The 19,286-nt window shown below is 44.8% G+C and overlaps 1 protein-coding gene across 1 annotated transcript in view; it reads right to left on the reverse strand.

Moving 5' to 3' along the window:
• The window catches only part of samd4b (sterile alpha motif domain containing 4B), a gene marked incomplete at its 3' end in the record, with an annotated part of 94,552 nt that overhangs the window by 74,358 nt on the left and 908 nt on the right, over positions 1–19,286 (reverse strand). Inside the window, exon 2 of the mRNA XM_078205756.1 lies at positions 4,568–5,112. Coding sequence (XP_078061882.1) covers positions 4,568–4,763 — 196 coding nt within the window. The remainder of the gene's footprint in view (positions 1–4,567; positions 5,113–19,286) is intronic.

The raw sequence follows: 19,286 nt of genomic DNA on the forward strand, positions 1-19,286 counted from the left end.
CAAGTGAAAACAAACCAAGTTAGTCCAATCTCTCCTCATAGCTAATACCGTCCAAACCAGACAATGCCCTGGTAAACCTTTCCTGTACCCTCTCCAAAGCCTCCACATCCTTCTGGTAGCGTGGCGACCAGAGCTGTATGCAATATTCCAAACGTGGCCTCACTAAAGTTCTATACAGCTACAACATGACTTGCCGATTTTTATACTCTATACCCTGGCCGATGAGGGCAAGCATGCCGTACGCCTTCTTGAGCACCTTATCCACTCGTGTTGCCATTTTTAGGGAACTGTGAACCTGTATGCCTAAATCCCTCCGTATTTTAATGCTTCTAAGGGTTCTGCGATTTACTGTATACTTCCCTCCTGCATTAGACCTTCCAAAATGTATCACCTCGCATTTGTCCAGATTAAATTCCATCTGTCATTTCTCCGCCCTGTATCTTCTGACAATCCTCCTCACTATCCACAACACCCCCCATCTTTGTGTCGTCCTCAAACTTACTGATCAGACCACTTGCATTCTCCTCCAAATCATTTATTTTTTTAAATATATAACAAACAACAGGGGTCCCAGTACCAATCCCAGTGGCGCCACTGATCAGAAAAACATCCTTCCACCATTACTCTCAGTCTTCTGTATCTATCTTAGTTAGAAAAGTTAGAAACGTAATAGCTTTGAAGGCGAAAGGTGGGAAGCTTGGGAAGAAAACCAGAAGGGAGGAGTTGTGACAGGGTGAAAGACAGAAGAGGTTAAATGATGAAAGAGTTGGTGGTGCAAGCCCAAAGGGAATGGTAATGGAACAAGAAAAGAAAGTGTCTAGAAGAGTTGCGAATGGCAGAATGGTGAATAGCTGCCGTCTGTAAACAAAACCAAGAGAGGAGAAACAAGAGTAACTCCAAAACCTACAAAGCAAAAGAAAACTATACAAGGTCGAGATTACTGTTCGAAATTGTTGAATTCAATGTCGAGTCCAGAAGTCTGTAGCACGTCCAATTGAAAGGTCAGGTACTGTTGCTCGAACTTGTATCGAGTTTCATTGGAACACTGCAAGAAGCCAAAGAAAGCCGCCAGCTGGAGAGTAAGGTGGAGAATTAAAATGACAAGCCACCCAGAAACTCAAGGTGAAGTTTGAGAACTGAATAGAGGTATTCTCAAAAGCAAAAAGGTGGGGGCGGGATGTTGGGAGTGACAGAGGAGGAACCAGGGAATAGTCCCTTCAGAATGTCGGAAGGGGAACGAGTGTTTGGTGGTGGGGTCACGTTGGAGTTGTCGGAAATAACGGAAGATGATCTGTTGAATAGGGAGGCTGGTAGGATGGAACGTGAGATAGCCTGATTTCTGGGATATTGTTCCAATCCAGAACATCAGGTAGGTTAGAGAAAAATGTGGATTAAAACACTCCTTCCTCATACTCTGGTACTAGTTCACACAAAATGCCCTCAAGGCAGATAATCTCCTGTATCAGATAATCAAACTCTACCCAGACTGCTTTCTTATTTATCAATTGTACTATGCCTAATTATCCTCCAAACTGCCCTTTCAGGATTCCAATAAGCTGCTGCACATACATCACATATTTTTCACTAAGCACCAGTCGTGAATATTGCGCATCTATCACCTTTACAGTTTATTTATTAGTGTCACAAGTAGGCTTACATTAACACTGCAATGAAGTTACTGTGAAAATCCCCTAGTCGCCACACTCCGGCGCCTGTTTGGGTACACTGAGGGAGAATTTAGCACTGCCCATGCACCCGAACCAGCACGTCTTTCAGACTGTGGGAGGCAACCAGAGCACCCGGAGGAAACCCATGCAAACATCGGGAGAACATGTAGACTCCGCACAGACAGTGACCCAAACCGGGAATTGAACCCGGGTCCCTGGCGCTGTGAGAACAGCAGTGCTAACCACTGTGCCACCCCCTTGTCAAATAGCGGCTGCTGAGAGAGGTGGATAGACTAGACCAGACAATCGCTTCACTGGATCATCTAACCCATCATTATTTCGGTGACTGAAAACAATGGAAGTCCAGTACTGCCTGATTAAATATTCTCTGGACGGAAAACAGAATTTACCCTTAAAATTAGAGTGAGACTGGGTCTTGCAAACCATAGCTGGGAGTGGTCAGAATAGCAGAATATTCTGTCTATGCTTCAATCTGGTCTTTCAGCTATTTTATAGAATAATCTATTCTTACAATAACATTGCACAAGGGCATTTCGCATCTTTAGTTTAAAAATTGTTTTTTTTTCTCCCCAAAAGCAAATGTTGCCAGTCCAAATCAGCCATGTTTCAGTCAGACCTGCTGGCCATTTTACATAGTTATCACTATTAATAATTGATATTTCACTGAGGGCTCTAGTAAACCATCGGATGTTATTGGGTACCTTTTGGAAGTTGCATTGCACAAGCTGAAACTAGTTATCGCAGGGAGATGGGCGCTTTCCTGAAATTGTCAGCGGTGTTAAGATGCACCACTTTATAAAAAAAGATATCTCGATGTATATTTATAATATAAACGTATACAAATGTTTAAAAATGCAATGCACCCTTCATTTACATATTCACATGGGGTTTCTATTATGCTTTGCTGATTTTATTTGTGAATGTATCATATAGTACTATAGAGGGTGGCATGTTGGCACAGTGGTTAACACTGCTGCCTCTCAGCGCCAGGGACCCAGGCTTGATTCCGGCTTCAGGTCACTTGTGGAGTTTGCATGTTGTCCCCGTGGGTTTCCTCCGGGTGCTCCGGTTTCCTCCCATAGTCCAAAAATATACGGGTTAGGTTGATTGGCCATGATAAATTGCCCCTTACTGTCAGTGTAAATATGTGGGGTTGAGGGGATGGGACTGTTGTCAGTGCAGGCTCGATGGGCCAAATGGCCTCCTTCTGCACAGTAGGTTCTATGGAGATAGGACAGAGGGGTGGGCCTGGGTAAGATGGCGAGTCACTGCAGACTCGATGGACCAAGTGGCCATCTTCTGCACTGTAGGGATTCTATGGTTCTATAGCGTAGCCGGTTTTGACCCGATTGTTAAAATGGTCGCTGTTTTCAGCCCCTTAACCTGGTCTACCAGTGACATTGTGGCCAATCTGTACTGGGCCCATAGCTTTGTATGCCTTGGCATTGAAAACGCACATTGAAATATGAGAGGTTGCCAAATTGCACTTCTAAACTTCCGAGATTTAAAGGAGGAAGAGACTTAGATAGGTAAGGAGCTTCTTAATTTTAAGATAGCTGGAAATATGAGTTAGAGAGAAAGATGAGGGATAATCACTGCAAACTGTTAGAAGGGGAGGATGTGTTTGTTGGGGGGAGGGAGGGTGGGGCATCACATTGCTTTTTAAGGGCAAATTCTGTTTTCCTTTCTTTGCTTCCAGAGAACATTTAATCAGGCAGTTCTGGACCTCCATTGTTTTGAGTTATCAAAATAAGGATGAAGTGGAAGATCCAGAGGAGATTGCCTGGTCTGGTCTATCCATCTCTCATTGCAGCCGCAGTCTGACAAGATGATAGACATTATTCACTACTGCTGCTCAGTCACAAATGTGTGTCAACACTACTTAATGTGCTCTATAAAGTTATTACTGCTGTGTATTAGACTTCCAACATTAACAACACACAATGAATCCACTACTCAATGCAGAATCTGTTGGCTGAAATCTCCATTTTGCTAAACAGCATATTTGACTTCTTCAGTTCTCTGCCCGAAGGCAGGTCTGATCCACATTGTTCCACCTGCATCACAGGGAGGGCAAGCAGACAGGTCATAAATCCAACCCAGGCACCAACCTGATCCACACCAGCTGCCCAGCCAATTGAGTGATGGCATAGGTTCAGTTTTCTTGCCATCCTATGGGTTGACCAGGGATCTCTCCCGCTTTGGATGGATTTACAAGCTGACGCCCAACCCGAGTGACCACATTATGAACACACCTTCATTGGCCATCAAGACCAAGGGTCTTGGAACCTGGAACTTCTGGATCAGAGGGAAGGAGACAAACCCGCTGCACCTCGAGATCATTTTCCACTACAAATACTGAAAAGTCAAGGGGTGTGAACACACAATTTTAGCTCCAAAAGCTCAGCTGGTAAATGCATTAAGCCAGTCATCAGGCCAAGAATGTCCCAGGTTTGATTAACAGAATGAGTTAGGTTAGATAGCTCTCCACTCAACCACCAGTCGGAACGTGGCGATCAGTCCCCACGACCTCAGGACAGAGGAGCTTCCACAGCCGATTGTCACCCAGGTTAAAGTCCAACAGGTTTAGTTGGTATCACGAGCTTTCGGAGCGCAGCTCCTTCATCAGGTGAGCAGTGCTTCGAAAGCTCGTGATACCAAACAAACCTGTTGGACTTTAACCTGGGCATTGAGAGACTTCTTACTGAGCCCTATCCCAGTCCCAACGCCGGCATCTCCACATCACGATTGTCATCCAATAATCCCTGCTGCAAAATGCAAGGGCGCAAAGCACCCAGCTCTCGTTAAAACAAAGAACAACATTTTTAATTGTTATAAACTTTGTTGGATTGAGGCCCAGGCTGGGCGAACAGACTCACCAGCATCGTTGGCTTCTCCCTCTAGTATGTGGATGTCAGTGCAGTCGGCCAGCGAATGCTCTAAGCAGATCTGAAGGAAGCGAGCTTGGGTCCGACTGACCCTCTTCAACAGAGATAACAGGGCTACTGTCTGCTCACACTCATTCCATCCTTTGAACCACCCAGCTAACACGCCAACTTGATCCCGAAACATCATGATCGCAAGCCTGCACGATTATCCGTCTCTCTCTTTCCCTCGAGGACTCCAACACGACAGAAGAGCGTCACATGTTTCCAGCTTGCGTAGTAAGATTATCGACTTTGTAAGAGCCGGTGTCTTTTCTGTCCAAACATTTTTGGGCGATACAATTATTTCCTTTCCCTCCTCCACTAACACCCCCCCCTCCCCCCCACTGCTTCCAGATACAACAGTCCAGGAGAAATCACGGTCAACACCGACAGCTGAGTGGAGAAACAACTTCAAGCAACTTCTGACAATCGATCATTGAAAGTTCAGCCCTTGCTTATTTTTCCTTCCTTCTTGCGGTTAGGGTTTCATGTCGTCACTGTTTAAAACAACAAAAAAAGAGTATTAAAATATGGAAATACAAATACACATTCCTGAGCAGACTTGCGTGCCAATGTTCTACAATTCTCTTTTTAATCCCTTCTCCTTGGCCACAGACTGTGGCTGGGCCTCGCGTTCTCAGGTCTCTGCCGAAACTGGCCTGAGTGAGCCACAGAGCAGCAAATTGAGGATTACTCTCTTTCCCCAAGTGTTGCAACTAAAATTGGAAACCAATGAAGCGAGAACACTTGGATCTGTCCCTCCAACATTGCTGTTGACTGTCTCTCATGCTTTCCCCTGCCCCACCCATTCCCCACATGTCCCCAGTTTATTAGACAGTAAACGCAGGACATCCTCAGCAGATCAGGGAGCATCTGTGGAGAGATAAACAAAGTCGAGAAGAAGTCAGAGACTGACCATGTGACGGTAAAATGACAGATTTGTAGAACTTCTGTCAGCCCCCATGCTTGACTCCGAATTTCCAGTCCTTGGTCAGTTTAATTCGCTACCTTTCTCTCAAGCTGAACCTCTATTCTCAGCCTCCTAAAATTTAAGTTTTTAAGATTAAGTTTATTTATTGGTGTCAGAAGTAGGCTTACATTAACACTGCGATGAAGTTACTGTGAAAATCCCCTAGTCGCCACACTCTGGCGCCTGTTCGGGTACACGGAGGGAGAATTTAGCACGGACAATGCACTCAACTAGCACATCTTTCAGACTGTGGGAGGAAACCGAGCACCCGGGTGAAACCCACGCAGACTCCGCCAGGAATCAAACCAGGGTCCCTGGCACTGAGGCAGCTAACCATGTGCCACCATGCCACCTTATCGCATCCCAATGATGTTCAATGCAAATCAGGAACAACACCTTGTCTTTCAATTAAACAATTTAAGAGACTTCTGGACTATGACTCTCACCACCTTTTACAGATGCACCACAGAAAGCATTCTTTCTGGTTGTATCACAGCTTGGTATGGCTCCTGCTCTGCCCAAGACCGCAAGAAACTACAAAAGGTTGAGAATGTAGCCCAATCCATCACGCAAACCAGCCTCCCATCCATTGACTCTGTCTACACTTCCCGCTGCCTCGGCAAAGCAGCCAGCATAATCAAGGACCCCACACACCCCGGACATTCTCTCTTCCACCTTCTTCCTTCAGGAAAAAGATACAAAAGTCTGAGGTCGCGTACCAACCAACTCAAGAACAGCTTCTTCCCTGCTGCCATCAGACTTTTGAATGGACCTACCTTGTATTAAGTTGATCTTTCTCTACACCCTAGCTATGACTGTAATACTACATTCTGTACTCTCTCCTTTCCTTCTCTATGAACGGTATGCTTTGTCTGTATAGCGCGCAAGAAACAATACTTTTCACTGTATACTAATACATGTGACAATAATAAATACTGAATTTGACAATTTCACTGAAACCTTTTTTCCCCTCTGCAGGTTTTGCCTTTTCACGCATTAGTGAAGATCTTTCACTAACAAAAATGTGCATTGTCCAATTTTGTAAGTGGAAGACAGATGTTCATCAGTTCATTCACACCTCTCGACACAACTTCTGTTTCTTTACTTGGGCCACTACCACTCGCTTTAGCCTTGGCACCACCAACCCTTTCTCTCATTTAATTTTTCCAGTTTACTAACCCATCACAATCTTTCCCTTTTGTCCTTTTCCTGCCCACCTTTCCCCCTTCACCCGTTTAAGACTTGCTACATTTCTAACTTTTCTCAGTCGTGGTGAAAGGTCATCGCTCTGAAATGTGAACTATTTCTCTTTCCACAGATGCAGCCTGACACAAGAACACGAGAAGTAGGAGCAGGGGTAGGCCATTCGGCCCATCGAGCCTGCTCCGCCATTCAATACGATCATGGCTAACCTTGGGCTTCAACTTCATTTCCCTGCCTGCTCCCCATATCCCTTCATTCCCTGAGACACCAAAAGTCTGTCTATCCCAGCCTTAAATGTCTTCAACGATCCACAACCCTCTGGGGGGCACAGAATTCCAAAAATTCACATCCCTTTTGAGTTAAATAATTTCTCCTCATTTCAGTCTTAAATGATCAGTCCCTTATCCCGAGACCATGTGTGTTATACTCCCTGACCAGTGGAAACAATCTCTTGGCATCTACCTGTCAAACCCCATCAGAATTTTGTGGGTTTCAGTGAAATCACCCCTCATTCTACTAAAAACCAGAGAATACAAGTCCAATTTAGTTAGCATTTCATCGTAGGACAACCCTTTCATCCAAGTATATTCTTCTCTCAATGTGGAGGCCAAAATTGCGCAAACTATTCCAGATGTGGTCCCACCAAAACCCTGTCCAACTGCAGCAAGATTCCTTTATTCTTGTAATAAAGGCCAACATGTCATTAACCTTCCGAATTGCTTGTTGCATCTACATGCCAACTTTCTGCATCCCTCATGCGAGCACACCCAGGTCTCTTTGAAACCAAAAGAGAAAACGCTGGAAAATCTCAGCAGGTCTGGCAGCATCTGTAAGGAGAGAAAAGAGCTGACGTTTCAAGTCCAGATGACCCTTTGTCAAAAGTGGCACGATGGCACAGTGGTTAGTACTGCTGCCTCACAGCGCCAGGGACCTGGGTTCAATTCCCGGTTTGGGTCACTGTCTGTGTGGAGTCTGCACGTTCTCCCCGTATCTGCGTGGGTTTCCTCCGGGTGCTCCGGTTTCCTCCCACACTCCAAAGATGTGTAGGTTAGGTGGATTGGCCATGCTAAATTTCACCCAGTGTCAGGGGGATTAGCAGGGTAAATATGTGGGGTTATGGCGATAGGGCCTGGATGGGATTGTTGTTGGTGCAGGCTCGATGGGCCAAATGGCCTCCTTCTGCACTGTAGGGATTCTATGAAAGGGTCACCTGGACTCGAAACATCAGCTCTTTTCTCTCCAAGTCTCTTTGAACATCAACATTTACAAGTTTTACACCTTTCAAAAGATATTCTGCTTTTCTATTCAAAGGATCAAAGCGAATAACCTCACACTTCTCTACATTACATCTGCCACCTTGTTGCCCACTCACTGACGTGCTGAGTATTTCCAGCACTTTGTTTATTTCAGATTTCCAGAACCCGCTGTATTTTGTTTTTATAAATCCCAGCACTGCACTTGGTACCAGTCCTGCAGCAATAAGATGCATCAAAAAAGCATGTGTGTGGAGAATTGCGGGCACAAATTCATAGTTCACTACCTGGATGTCCACAGGTGCAGTCCCATTTCACTATACCACAGATACTTATAGAAATGTCAATGTGACTTTTCACGCATTTGTAAAAAAATTTCACTAACAAAAAGTGCATTGTCCAATTTGTGTAAATGTTATTATAATAACGTACAACATTTTTAAAAAAATCAATAAGATTCAAATGGGAGAAATCTGGAGTAATCAGGTGGCACAGTGGTTAGCACTGCTGCCTCAGCACCAGATACCTGGGTTCAATTCCGGCCTTGGGTGACTGTCTGAGAATTTGCACATTTTCTCTGTGTCTGTGTGGGTTTCACTCCACAGTCAAAGATGTGTAGGTTAGGTGGATTGGCCAAGCTAAATTATCCCTTAGTGTCTAAAGATGTATAGATTAGGGGTAAATACGTGGGGATAAGCCTGGGTAAGAGTCAGAGGTTTACAGCATGGAAACAGGCAGGCCCTTCGGCCCAACTTGTCCATGCTGCTTTTTAAAAAAAATCCCTAAGCTAGTCCTAATTGCCCACATTTGGCGCATATCTCTCTATATCCATCGTACCCATGTAGCTGTCCAAATGCTTTTTAAAAGACAAAATTGTACCCACCTCTACTACTACCTCTGGCAGCTTGTTTCAGACACTCACCACCCTCTGCATGAAACAATTGCTCCTCTGGACACTTCTGTATCTCTCCCCTTAAACCTATGCCCTCTAGTTTTAGACTCCCCTACCTTTGGGAAAAGATGTTGATTAACTAGCTGATCTGTGCCCCTCATTATTTTATAGACCTCTATAAGATCACCCCTCAGCCTCCTACGCTCCAGAGAAAAAAGTCCCAGTCTACCCAACCTCTCCTTTTAACTCAAACCATCAAGTCCCGGTAGCATCCTAGTAAATCTCTTCTGCACTCTTTCTAGTTTATTAATATCCTTTCTATAATAGGGTGACCAGAACTGTACACAGTATTCCAAATGTGGCCTTACCAATGTCTTGTACAACTTCAACAAGACATCCTGTATTCAATGTTCTGACCAATGAAACCAAGCATGCTGAATGCCTTCTTCACCACTCTGTCCACCTGTGACTCCACTTTCAAGGAGCTATGAACATGTACCCCGAGATCTCTTTGTTCTGTAACTCTCCCCAACGCCCTACCATTAACTGAGTAAGTCCGACCCTGGTTCAATCTACCAAAATGCATCACCTCGCATTTATCTAAATTAGTACTGTGAGCAATTTTGGGCCCCACACCTCAGGAAGGACATACTGGCACTGGAGCGGGTCCAGCGGAGATTCACACGGATGATCCCAGGAATGGTAGGCCTGACATACGATGAACGTCTGAGGATCGTGGGATTATATTCATTGGAGTTTAGGAGGTTGAGGGGAGATCTGATAGAAACTTACAAGATAATGAACGGCTTAGATAGGATGGACGTAGGGAAGTTGTTTCCATTAACAGGGGAGACTAGGACGCGGGGGCACAGCCTTAGAATAAAAGGGAGTCACTTTAGAACAGAGATGAGGAGAAATTTCTTCAGCCAGAGAGTGGTGGGTCTGTGGAATTCATTGCCACAGAGGGCTGTGGAGGCCGAGACGTTGAGAGTCTTCAAGACAGAAATTGATAAATTCTTGATTTCTCGAGGAATTAAGGGCTATGGGGAGAGAGCGGGTAAATGGAGTTGAAATCAACCATGATTGAATGGTGGAGTGGACTCGATGGGCCGAATGGCCTTACTTCCGCTCCTATGTCTTATGGTCTTATGGTCTTAAACTCCATCTGCCATTCGTCAGCCGGTGCAGACTTGATGGGCCGAATGGCTTCCTTCTGCATTATAAGGATTCTATGATTCTAATATGGTTTAAATTTATACCAACGATTCCCTTTTATAACAAAATTCTCACTGCACCCAGGACATCAGAGAAACGAAGGAAAGGACACAACGAGAATAGGAAGAATGTCTGTTGAGGGGAGATGGTGGTTGGGTTCGTGTTGGTGAAGGAAGTACCACAGGATTTGGAAAACCTGTAAAACAGTCCCTGAAAAAATCTTGCATTCATTCAAAGGTTACCAGATATAGCAAAATGCACCTACAAAAATTCCTCCCTAGAAACAGGTTAATCAGCTGTGTAGATACTGCGTCTGGCATATCAATAACTCTGAATAACTGAGCTAACAAGCTTTAGAAGCATACACTGAAGACAGACTTCTTGCCCAAGAGTCTGAGCTCCCTTTAAGCAATGAACTCAGCGAATTGTCCCTGAATGCATCCACACAACTGCCAATTAACAGACAGAATTCTTCCATGAAACAATATTTTTTCACCCACCCCCTCCCCAGCCCCATCTGGAGCAGTTAATAAGCCAAAAGTTAACTTCCATCAGCATATGACATCATTCCTTCAGCCACCTACATCTGGCATTCATTAGCATTCAAAGAGTACTCAGTGCTGGCGCACACTGGATACAGAGAGAGAAATCTGTATAAAATCACATAGCAAATCACTTGACCACAGCGCTGCCTTGAAAGGAAACACAACTTTCACCGATCAAAGGCCCGACCCGTGCGGAGAAAGCGCCCATATCTCGCTGCAATTAGGGCTTCCACGTGTATTTTAAAACTAAATAATCCACAATAGCTCAGCTGGGAGCTACACTGAGCAAAAGATTCAAAGTTGGATCCTTGGTCTAGGCCAAGCTACAGGTCACAATCTGAGCACTGTGCTATGATTGGTTCCGTCGTCCGAGGGAGCAGGAGGCACGATAAAGACGGGAAGTCAAGTTTTCCACTCTTGACCATGACCCTTCTGGCAAGATAGGATTAGGCTCAGCCATCAAACAACCTACTGGAACTTAATGTGCAGGGTAATACATGAAGCAGAGCAACTTAGAGAAGGTATTAGAGAATATCTCGCACCAGTGCAACAAGAGCATGCCGAAGGAGAGATGAAATTAGAATGAGACACTATGGAAAAGCTTCAATGCAACCTCTAGATTTCAATTGTACATAGAAAGGGATTGTCCAAAATCACTTGAGTATGTTTCCCCTTGGTCAATTTACAAGTAGAGTTTAAATAAAGAAACTCGGAGGCATGCAACATTCATGAACCGTGGATGTCAGGATGCTTTGCAAAATTGGCTGTATGGTCTCCTTTTTAAACTGAAATTGGAATTCGGCAAGGAAATCACACAGAGACTTCAACAAGTGTTTCCACAGACACACACACACACAGCTACCAAATCCATTGTCCTTGCTTCAGACTGACAAGGCACCAAAGGGCGGCATGGCAGCACAGTGGTTAGCACTGCCGCCTCACAGCGCCAGGGACCCGTGTTCAATTCCGGCCTTGGGTCACTGTCTGGGTGGAGTTTGCACGTTCTCCCCCCGCCGCCCCCCCCACCCCCGTGCGTTTCCTCCGGGTGCTCCGGTTTCCTCCCACAGTCCAAAAATGTGCAGGTTAGGTTGACTGGCCATGCTAAATTGCCCCTTAGTGTCAGGGGGACTAGCAGGGTAAATGGGGTTACGGGGATAGGATCTGGGTGGGATTGTGGTTGGTGTAGGCTCGATGGGCCAAATGGCCACCTTCTGCACTGTAGGGATTCTATGAATTCTACCTAGGGAGCTTCTAATGATTTACAGAGCTACAATGTGAAGCTCAACTCTACTAAAAAGGCAAAATTGACATTGACAGGGACCTGGAACGATGCTGTTTATCTTCCCTCTCAGCTAACGAACTGCGATAGGTGTTGAGAAGTTGGACTCATGGCAAGAAATGCACAAACATTTCTAAAGTTAATATAAAACAGAAAATACCAGCAACCTTGGTCTCAGCCTCAATGACAAGTCATTTCACAACAAGTATTTAATGTACAATATTCCTAAAAGATCTCTATAGGCTGCTATCTTGAGAACTCAATGGGTAATGAGATAATGGAGTATGATGCTAAATGACAAGAGATCATTAAACTCTGGTCAGTGTGGGAAAACTAGGAAGAATTATAAATGACCACAGTGATCATAAGCTAGAGAGAGAAAATTCCCAACTGTTCCTACTTCTGATCTAGTAACTCCTGTTGGAAAATGCTCAGGTGGACATTAGGCGATGATAAGATTCGTTCTTCGAATTGGCACTTGGGTGAGGGCAAGTGTAAGCTGGACACCATCTTCAGGAGGGGAGTATTGATCGTTAAATTCTTTTTACTGAAAGACAAATCCCCCATTCCATTAACCATAAAATAGACCAAATCGGGACTTACAGAATATATAAATCATCACTGGATACTTATAACAACTACTCGCTTTACATAGCGTCTATGACATTATAAAATTTCACAAGATGCTGCAGAGAGGCATTATAAGTGACACTGAGCCACATAAAGGGATAGAAAGGCAGAAGACTAAGAGTGCGATCAAAGTTTTATCTCGGAAGAGGCAGAGAAATATAGGGAAGGAATTGAAGAGTTTAGGGTCTCGGCATCTAAAGGCAAGGTTGCCAATGGTGCTGCAAAAATAATCGGGTTGCCATATTGATGGAGCACAGAGATCTAGGCTAGTTGCAGGGCTGAATGCGAATACAGAGGGAGAAAAGGCCAGACAGGAATTTGATAATCGAGGCATGGATTGACCATGCAAATCAGTGAGTATGAGGAGATAGTTAGTGGGACTTGGTGCAAGTTAGGACGTAGGCAGCAGAGTTTAGAATGACCTCAAGTTGGCAGAGGGTAGCAGCCAGAAATGCATTGGAATAGCCAAGGGTGGAGATAACAAAGATATGAATAAGAATTTCAGTAGCAGACAAGAAATAGAAGGAGGCCATACAGCCAATTGAGCCAGCCCCACAAATAAGCAAAGATAAGGCCAAAGTTAAGCAATGTTACAGAGCTAGAAATAAGTGTTCTAGTGATGGATTAGGTGTGCGGGAGGAAGCTCATCTCAGGGTCAGCTGTAACACCAAGATTACAAACAGTCCAGCTCAGTCTCAGGCAGTTGTCAGGGAGAGGAATGGAGTCAATAGTTAGGGAACAGAGTTTGTGACAGGGACTGAAGACAATAGCTTTAGTCTTCTCAATATCTGTCTGGGGGAAATTTCTGCTTACCCAAGAGTCAGCTAACTCGGAGACAGGAGGTGGTCAAGAGAAGTGGAGAAAAGGCAGAGCTGGGGGTATCATCAACGTACATATGGAAATTAGTGCCATGATTTTGCCGTCAAGGATTGCACAAGTTTGAGAAACTGGGGACGTACAACGTTGGATCCTTGAGAGACAATGGAGGAGTGAGGAATATTCCAATAGTCAAATAGCCTAACGTGCATCATCGACACTGATAAAGAACGGTCACTTGGACAACTTATCGGAAAGCTACTAGTGCTCATGAAACTGAAACCCTTCAATTTTCTCTTGAAGTCACTCCTTCTTGAACCAAAAGGGATCAAGCTAAAGCAACTGGATGGCTCATCTCTGTTTTGCTCCTGTGAGGGGGAAGGAGTTCTCATCGAGGTATTCTTACACATTCCTGGAAGCCGGCAAATATAGGTGGAAAAAGCCCAAAATAGTGCAGACATGAAAATCTGAAACAAACAGAAGGTCACTCAGCACCAATGGAGAAGACAGAGAGGTTAATGTATCAGGGCACAAAATCCTCTTCAAAACAAAGTAAACGACACACCTAAAACATTAATTGATCTGTCCACTCTAGCTGCTGACTGACCGGTTGCTTTTCCAGCATTTTTGTTTTAAAGATACAGGTAATAAAATACCCTGAGAAAAGCTGGTCACTTATTTCCTTCAACTGCACAAGGCTTATGTCTAAGAAGTGGAGTGTGAGGGAGAAGCACTGAGTGGGCTAACCTAGGGGATAGTGCCGACATTCTGTCTGTTCCCAAAACATTACTTCAGGGCACTGCAGAACACAGGGGCAAGGCTGCACATTTAGAAAGGGCACATCTTAAACAGGCCGTTGGGGAGTTCTCTATTCTGTGGCTGATTAACTGCTGGAATGGGCTCAGGTAAGGACTCTGGGCTCAAATCAGATGCTACGATGGGAAGATGGCAGTACTGGTGTACCAGGAGCACAAGAGTAGATGGGATGAGCACCACCTTCATCCAAATCAACCTCAAGTAAATGTCTGAAGCCCTAACTAGAAAAGGAAATTTCCTTGCCTTGCCCCACTGCAGTCTCTTTGCAGCTTCTCAAGCCTGGATTATTGCCCAAGGGACTCGGGGAAACCAAACCGCAAGCAGTTTCTCACCATCAATGAGACCATTCACACACCAGTTGCCTAGTCCATTCAGCTGCGGCGCTGTGGGTGGCCTGATTCTGAAGGTTGGTGGATTCAAATCCCACGCCAGACACTAGACCATAATACAGACTGACACTCCCCTTGGGGTACGAGGGTGACGCACTAACTGAGGTACCACATTTCGGGTCAGATGCTCAGGTGAGAAGAAAGACCAGCTCTCAGTTTGATGTAAAAGATTCCATGGCACTATTTGACGAGGTGAATTCTGGTCAATATTTCACCTCGCAACCAACATTATGACGATGTTGTTCTTTGTGGTATATTTCTGTGCACAAATTGGCTGCCACACTTCCTACGTTAAGAGTGACTACACTTCAAAAATACATCATAAAGTATTTTTGGAGTGTGTTGAGGTTGAGAGCGGTGTTATATATATGCAAGCGATTGTTTCTTCGGTAACACAATTCGCAAACACGAACAACCTCTGGAACCTTGCCAAAATCCAGCCAAGACAGTTTGCTTTCACAAGACCGTACAACCTTTCAGGACCAGCCCCACAACTGTTTCCATATCCGCTTTGCAGCAAGGGTTATTGGGATCATTATCGGGACAGAAACCCCAATCTTGGGGAGGCCGTGGCATTGTCACTGGACTAGTAACCCAAGGACCCGGTTTCAAATCCCACCACGGCAGATGGTGAAATCTGAATTCAGTAAAAAACAAAATCTGGAATTAAAAGTCTACTGATGACCATGAAACCATTGTTGATTGTCATAAAATCCCATCTGGTTCACTAATGTCCCTTTAGGGAATTCTTTCTGGTTGTATCACAGCTTGGTATGGGCTCCTGCTCTGCCCAAGACCGCAAGGAATTACAAAAGGGCCGTGAACGTAGCCCAATCCATCACGCAAACCAGCCTCCCATCCATTGACTCCGTCTACACTTCCCGCTGCCTCGGCAAAGCAGCCGGCATAATCAAGGACCCCACGCACCCCGGACATTCTCTCTTCCACCTTCTTCCGTCGGGAAAAAGATACAAAAGTCTGAGGTCACGTACCAACCGACTCAAGAACAGCTTCTTCCCTGCTGCCGTCAGACGTTTGAATGGACTTACCTTGCATTTAATTAAGTTGATCTTTCTCTACACCCTAGCTATGACTGTAACACTACATTCTGCACTCTCTCCTTTCCTTCTCTATGAACGGTATGCTTTGTCTGTATAGCGCACAAGGAACAATACTTTTCACTGCATGTTAATACATGTGACAATAAATCAAATCAAAAGAAAATCAAAGAAATCTGCCGTCCTTACCTGGTCTGGCCTACATGCGACTGCTGTGTGGCTCTGAAATGTGGTTGACTCTTAAAATGTCCCCTGAAATGGAGGGCAGTCAGAGATGGATAAGTAATGCTAGGCCCAGCCAGCAATGCTCACATCCCATAAATAAACTAAAGAAGAATCTTTTCCTTTCATGATTGTATATTTCTTTGAGCCAGTGACTTTCAGCTCTCCTTTGCTATCACCATAGGTCAGAAACCAAACCAGTGATATTCAGGTCCACACAGCCTACCTACCGCACGATATGAGCAGTGCACTATGAATCACAGGGTACACACTATCGGTGCCCCCCACACCCCTCACAGCTTTTAATCTATACAAAAACTCAACACTAAAAACTAATCCAGCTTCAGGGTACCTGCTGTATTTCTATATCCTGCTGTCATGTGACAATATATTTCCAAGCGACACATCAGCCTTCCTTTAAATATCTCCTCATCTGACAAAATAACACTGGGTAACTTTTCCCGACAGCGTGACTGATATGCTCCACGAAGCAACAAGTCAGGCCAGTTGCTACATTATTGCCCTGTTGTGCAATTAAGCCATACAGAAGCAGAATGCCCCAAGGTCTTCTCTTGGCTGATCGCAACAGTAATGGTGCCACAGCTAGCTCCCCACCCTGCTCCCCCCCCCACCCCCACTCCCACCCTGCTGATCGTCCCAGCAAGGGCACCACACCACTCCAATCAGGCCCAAACAAGACTATAGTTAAAAATGAGGCTCATCACCCACCAGTGAAACAGATGAAGTGATAAAGAATGGGTGAGGTACTGTCAATGTACCTCAGGAATATGGGAAGAAATGTTGGGGGTGAGGGCCGAGGAGTTGGAAAGGGATTCACACAGACAAGCTACAGACAAAACTACAAGGTTTTAAGTGTCAGAAGAAGCTTTTGATTCCACTACTGCCTTGAATCTCAGTTAGCTGCATGCTATTCTGCCAAAAAAGCCCCGCTCTCTTTTCCCATTTTGAGCCAATTAATATCTACTAACACCCATGCATTACAACACTACTCGCACTTTTCCAGAAGGATCCTTTTTAAAATTATTGGCTGAGGTCCTTACCAAGTGGTGGGAGTGGGCTGTTAAAATTTACTTTGCCGCCCCCAGGTTAGGACAAGGAGACCAGTTAGAGATCCTGCTCCTGCTACGAATCAAGATACCTTTCACAGTTGAATAGCGGAGGATAACTGCTTTGAAGGCTCACACAAGAACAAAACAGGCACTTGGCTGAAGTCAGAAACAGCATCTTAGAAGCAGAATGTGTGCAGCGCAGTGAATAAACTCATCAAATAATAAACGTCAAACAAATTGCCCCGTCTGCTGCTAAAGAATAAAGTTCTCTCCAAAACATAGGTTTAAAGTTTATTTATTAGTGTCACAAGTACATTAACACTGCAACGAAGTTACTGTGAAAATCCCCTAGTCGCCACACTCCGGTGCCTGTTCGGGTACACCGAGGAAGAATTTAGCACGGCCAATGCATCTAACCAGCAAGCCTTTGGGCCTGTGGGAGGAAACCGGAGCACCCGGAGGAAACCCAAGCAGACACGGGGAGAATGTGCAGACTCCACACTGATAGTGACCCAAGCCGGGAATTGAATCCAGGTCCCTGGCGCTGTGAGGCAGCAGTGCTAACCACCGTGCTGCCCAAGACCCAAGTTCCTTCTCGTGGGCAATGAATTTACGTCAAGTGAGTCTACACTTCCATAGAAAGGAGTGACTCAGCACAAATCCCTTAACTTAGAAAGTTGACCAAGACTGGACACAGAACAGCTGGTATGGTAAACGTTAAGTGACAGATCAGTGAAGCAGGAGATGCTCAGAGAGATTGAGGTACGCTGGTCGATCAGGAGAGAGAGGGGTTCACTCTACATTTCGATCTGGGACTGCTTGGTGGCATCCAGTGCCCAACAAAGCATCATCCATTAATAACCCTCACCTTGGCACAGACAAAAATCACTTCATTTAAAGTCAATAAATATTCCAGCATCATTACAATGCTTAAAAGTACTTAGCACAACCGTAAAACTGAAGCGTCAAACGTAACTGACAAACAGCCTTTTAGGGGGGAGGGCAAGTGTTCACCCCATCAGTTGCTAATTCATTACTCCAGCAGGTAATAGTGGATGATAGCAACAGGTAACCCACAGGTTGCACTGTGAGGCTACCACACAAAAAAAATTGCCTCAATAAATTTAATCCGGTTGTGCTTTTTTTTTTACAAAATATATAAATCTAGCAGTCAAAAGTTTTCAACATCCATTAACCTTGACATCGAAACATGCTAAAACGTCCCAAACAAAATAAGTCAGTAGGTCTAACCATAATTGAACAACTCATTTTGGATATATAACTTATATTCTTCATCGCACACTGGTGATGGGGACAAAAACTATTCTTGACGCAATATAACTGATATTTATAACTTTTAGGTAAAGATTAATAGCAAGCTAGGCTGGCGGTGGACATGAAAACCACTCTGGACACAACATAACTGATATATTTATAACTTTTAGGTAAGGATTAATACTAGGTTGAAGGTGGGCACGAAAACTACTCTGGACATAACACAACTGATATATTTACAACTTTTAGGTAAGGATTAAGACTAGGCTGACGGTGGGCACGAAAACCATTCCTGACACAACACAACTGATATATCTATAACTTTTAGGTAAAGATTAATAGTAGGCTAGGCTGACTGTGGGCACGAAAACCATTCCTGACACAACACAACTGACTTACAGGTGGACACATCAACACGACACACCGGTGATTTATAAACGTAAAGAGGAGGAGCTCTTTTGCAGAATGATCTGAAACCGGTGACTTGGACAAATTGGTCATGAAATCTGCAGAGTAAATGCTGCGCCGGTTGTCTATTTTGTGGTCAGTTGGACAATATGCCTTCCTCTCCCTCCCTCCCATTCCAGGGGGAGAGAGAGAATTAGAGGATTAAAAAAAAGACAGGATATTTAACTAAAGACCATGACATTTCTATTTTAAAAGGGAAAGGGGGGAAGAATGGAAAGTAGAAGGGAGCAACTCTACCTACCCCAGTAGCTCAGGCTTGTCCTTCCATGAGGAGAGGGAGCAGCTCTACCTACCCCAGTAGCTCAGGCTTCTCCTTCCATGAGAAGAGGGAGCAGCTCTACCTACCCCAGTAGCTCAGGCTTGTCCTTCCATGAGAAGAGGGAGCAACTCTACCTACCCCAGTAGCTCAGGCTTGTCCTTCCATGAGAGGAGGGAGCAACTCTACCTACCCCAGTAGCTCAGGCTTCTTCTTCCATAAGAGGGAGCAACTCTACCTACCCCAGTAGCTCAGGCTTGTCCTTCCATGAGAAGAGGGAGCAGCTCTACCTACCCCAGTAGCTCAGGCTTGTC

Source organism: Mustelus asterias, unplaced genomic scaffold (assembly GCF_964213995.1).
Source record: "Mustelus asterias unplaced genomic scaffold, sMusAst1.hap1.1 HAP1_SCAFFOLD_966, whole genome shotgun sequence".
Taxonomy (NCBI): Eukaryota; Metazoa; Chordata; class Chondrichthyes; order Carcharhiniformes; family Triakidae; genus Mustelus; species Mustelus asterias.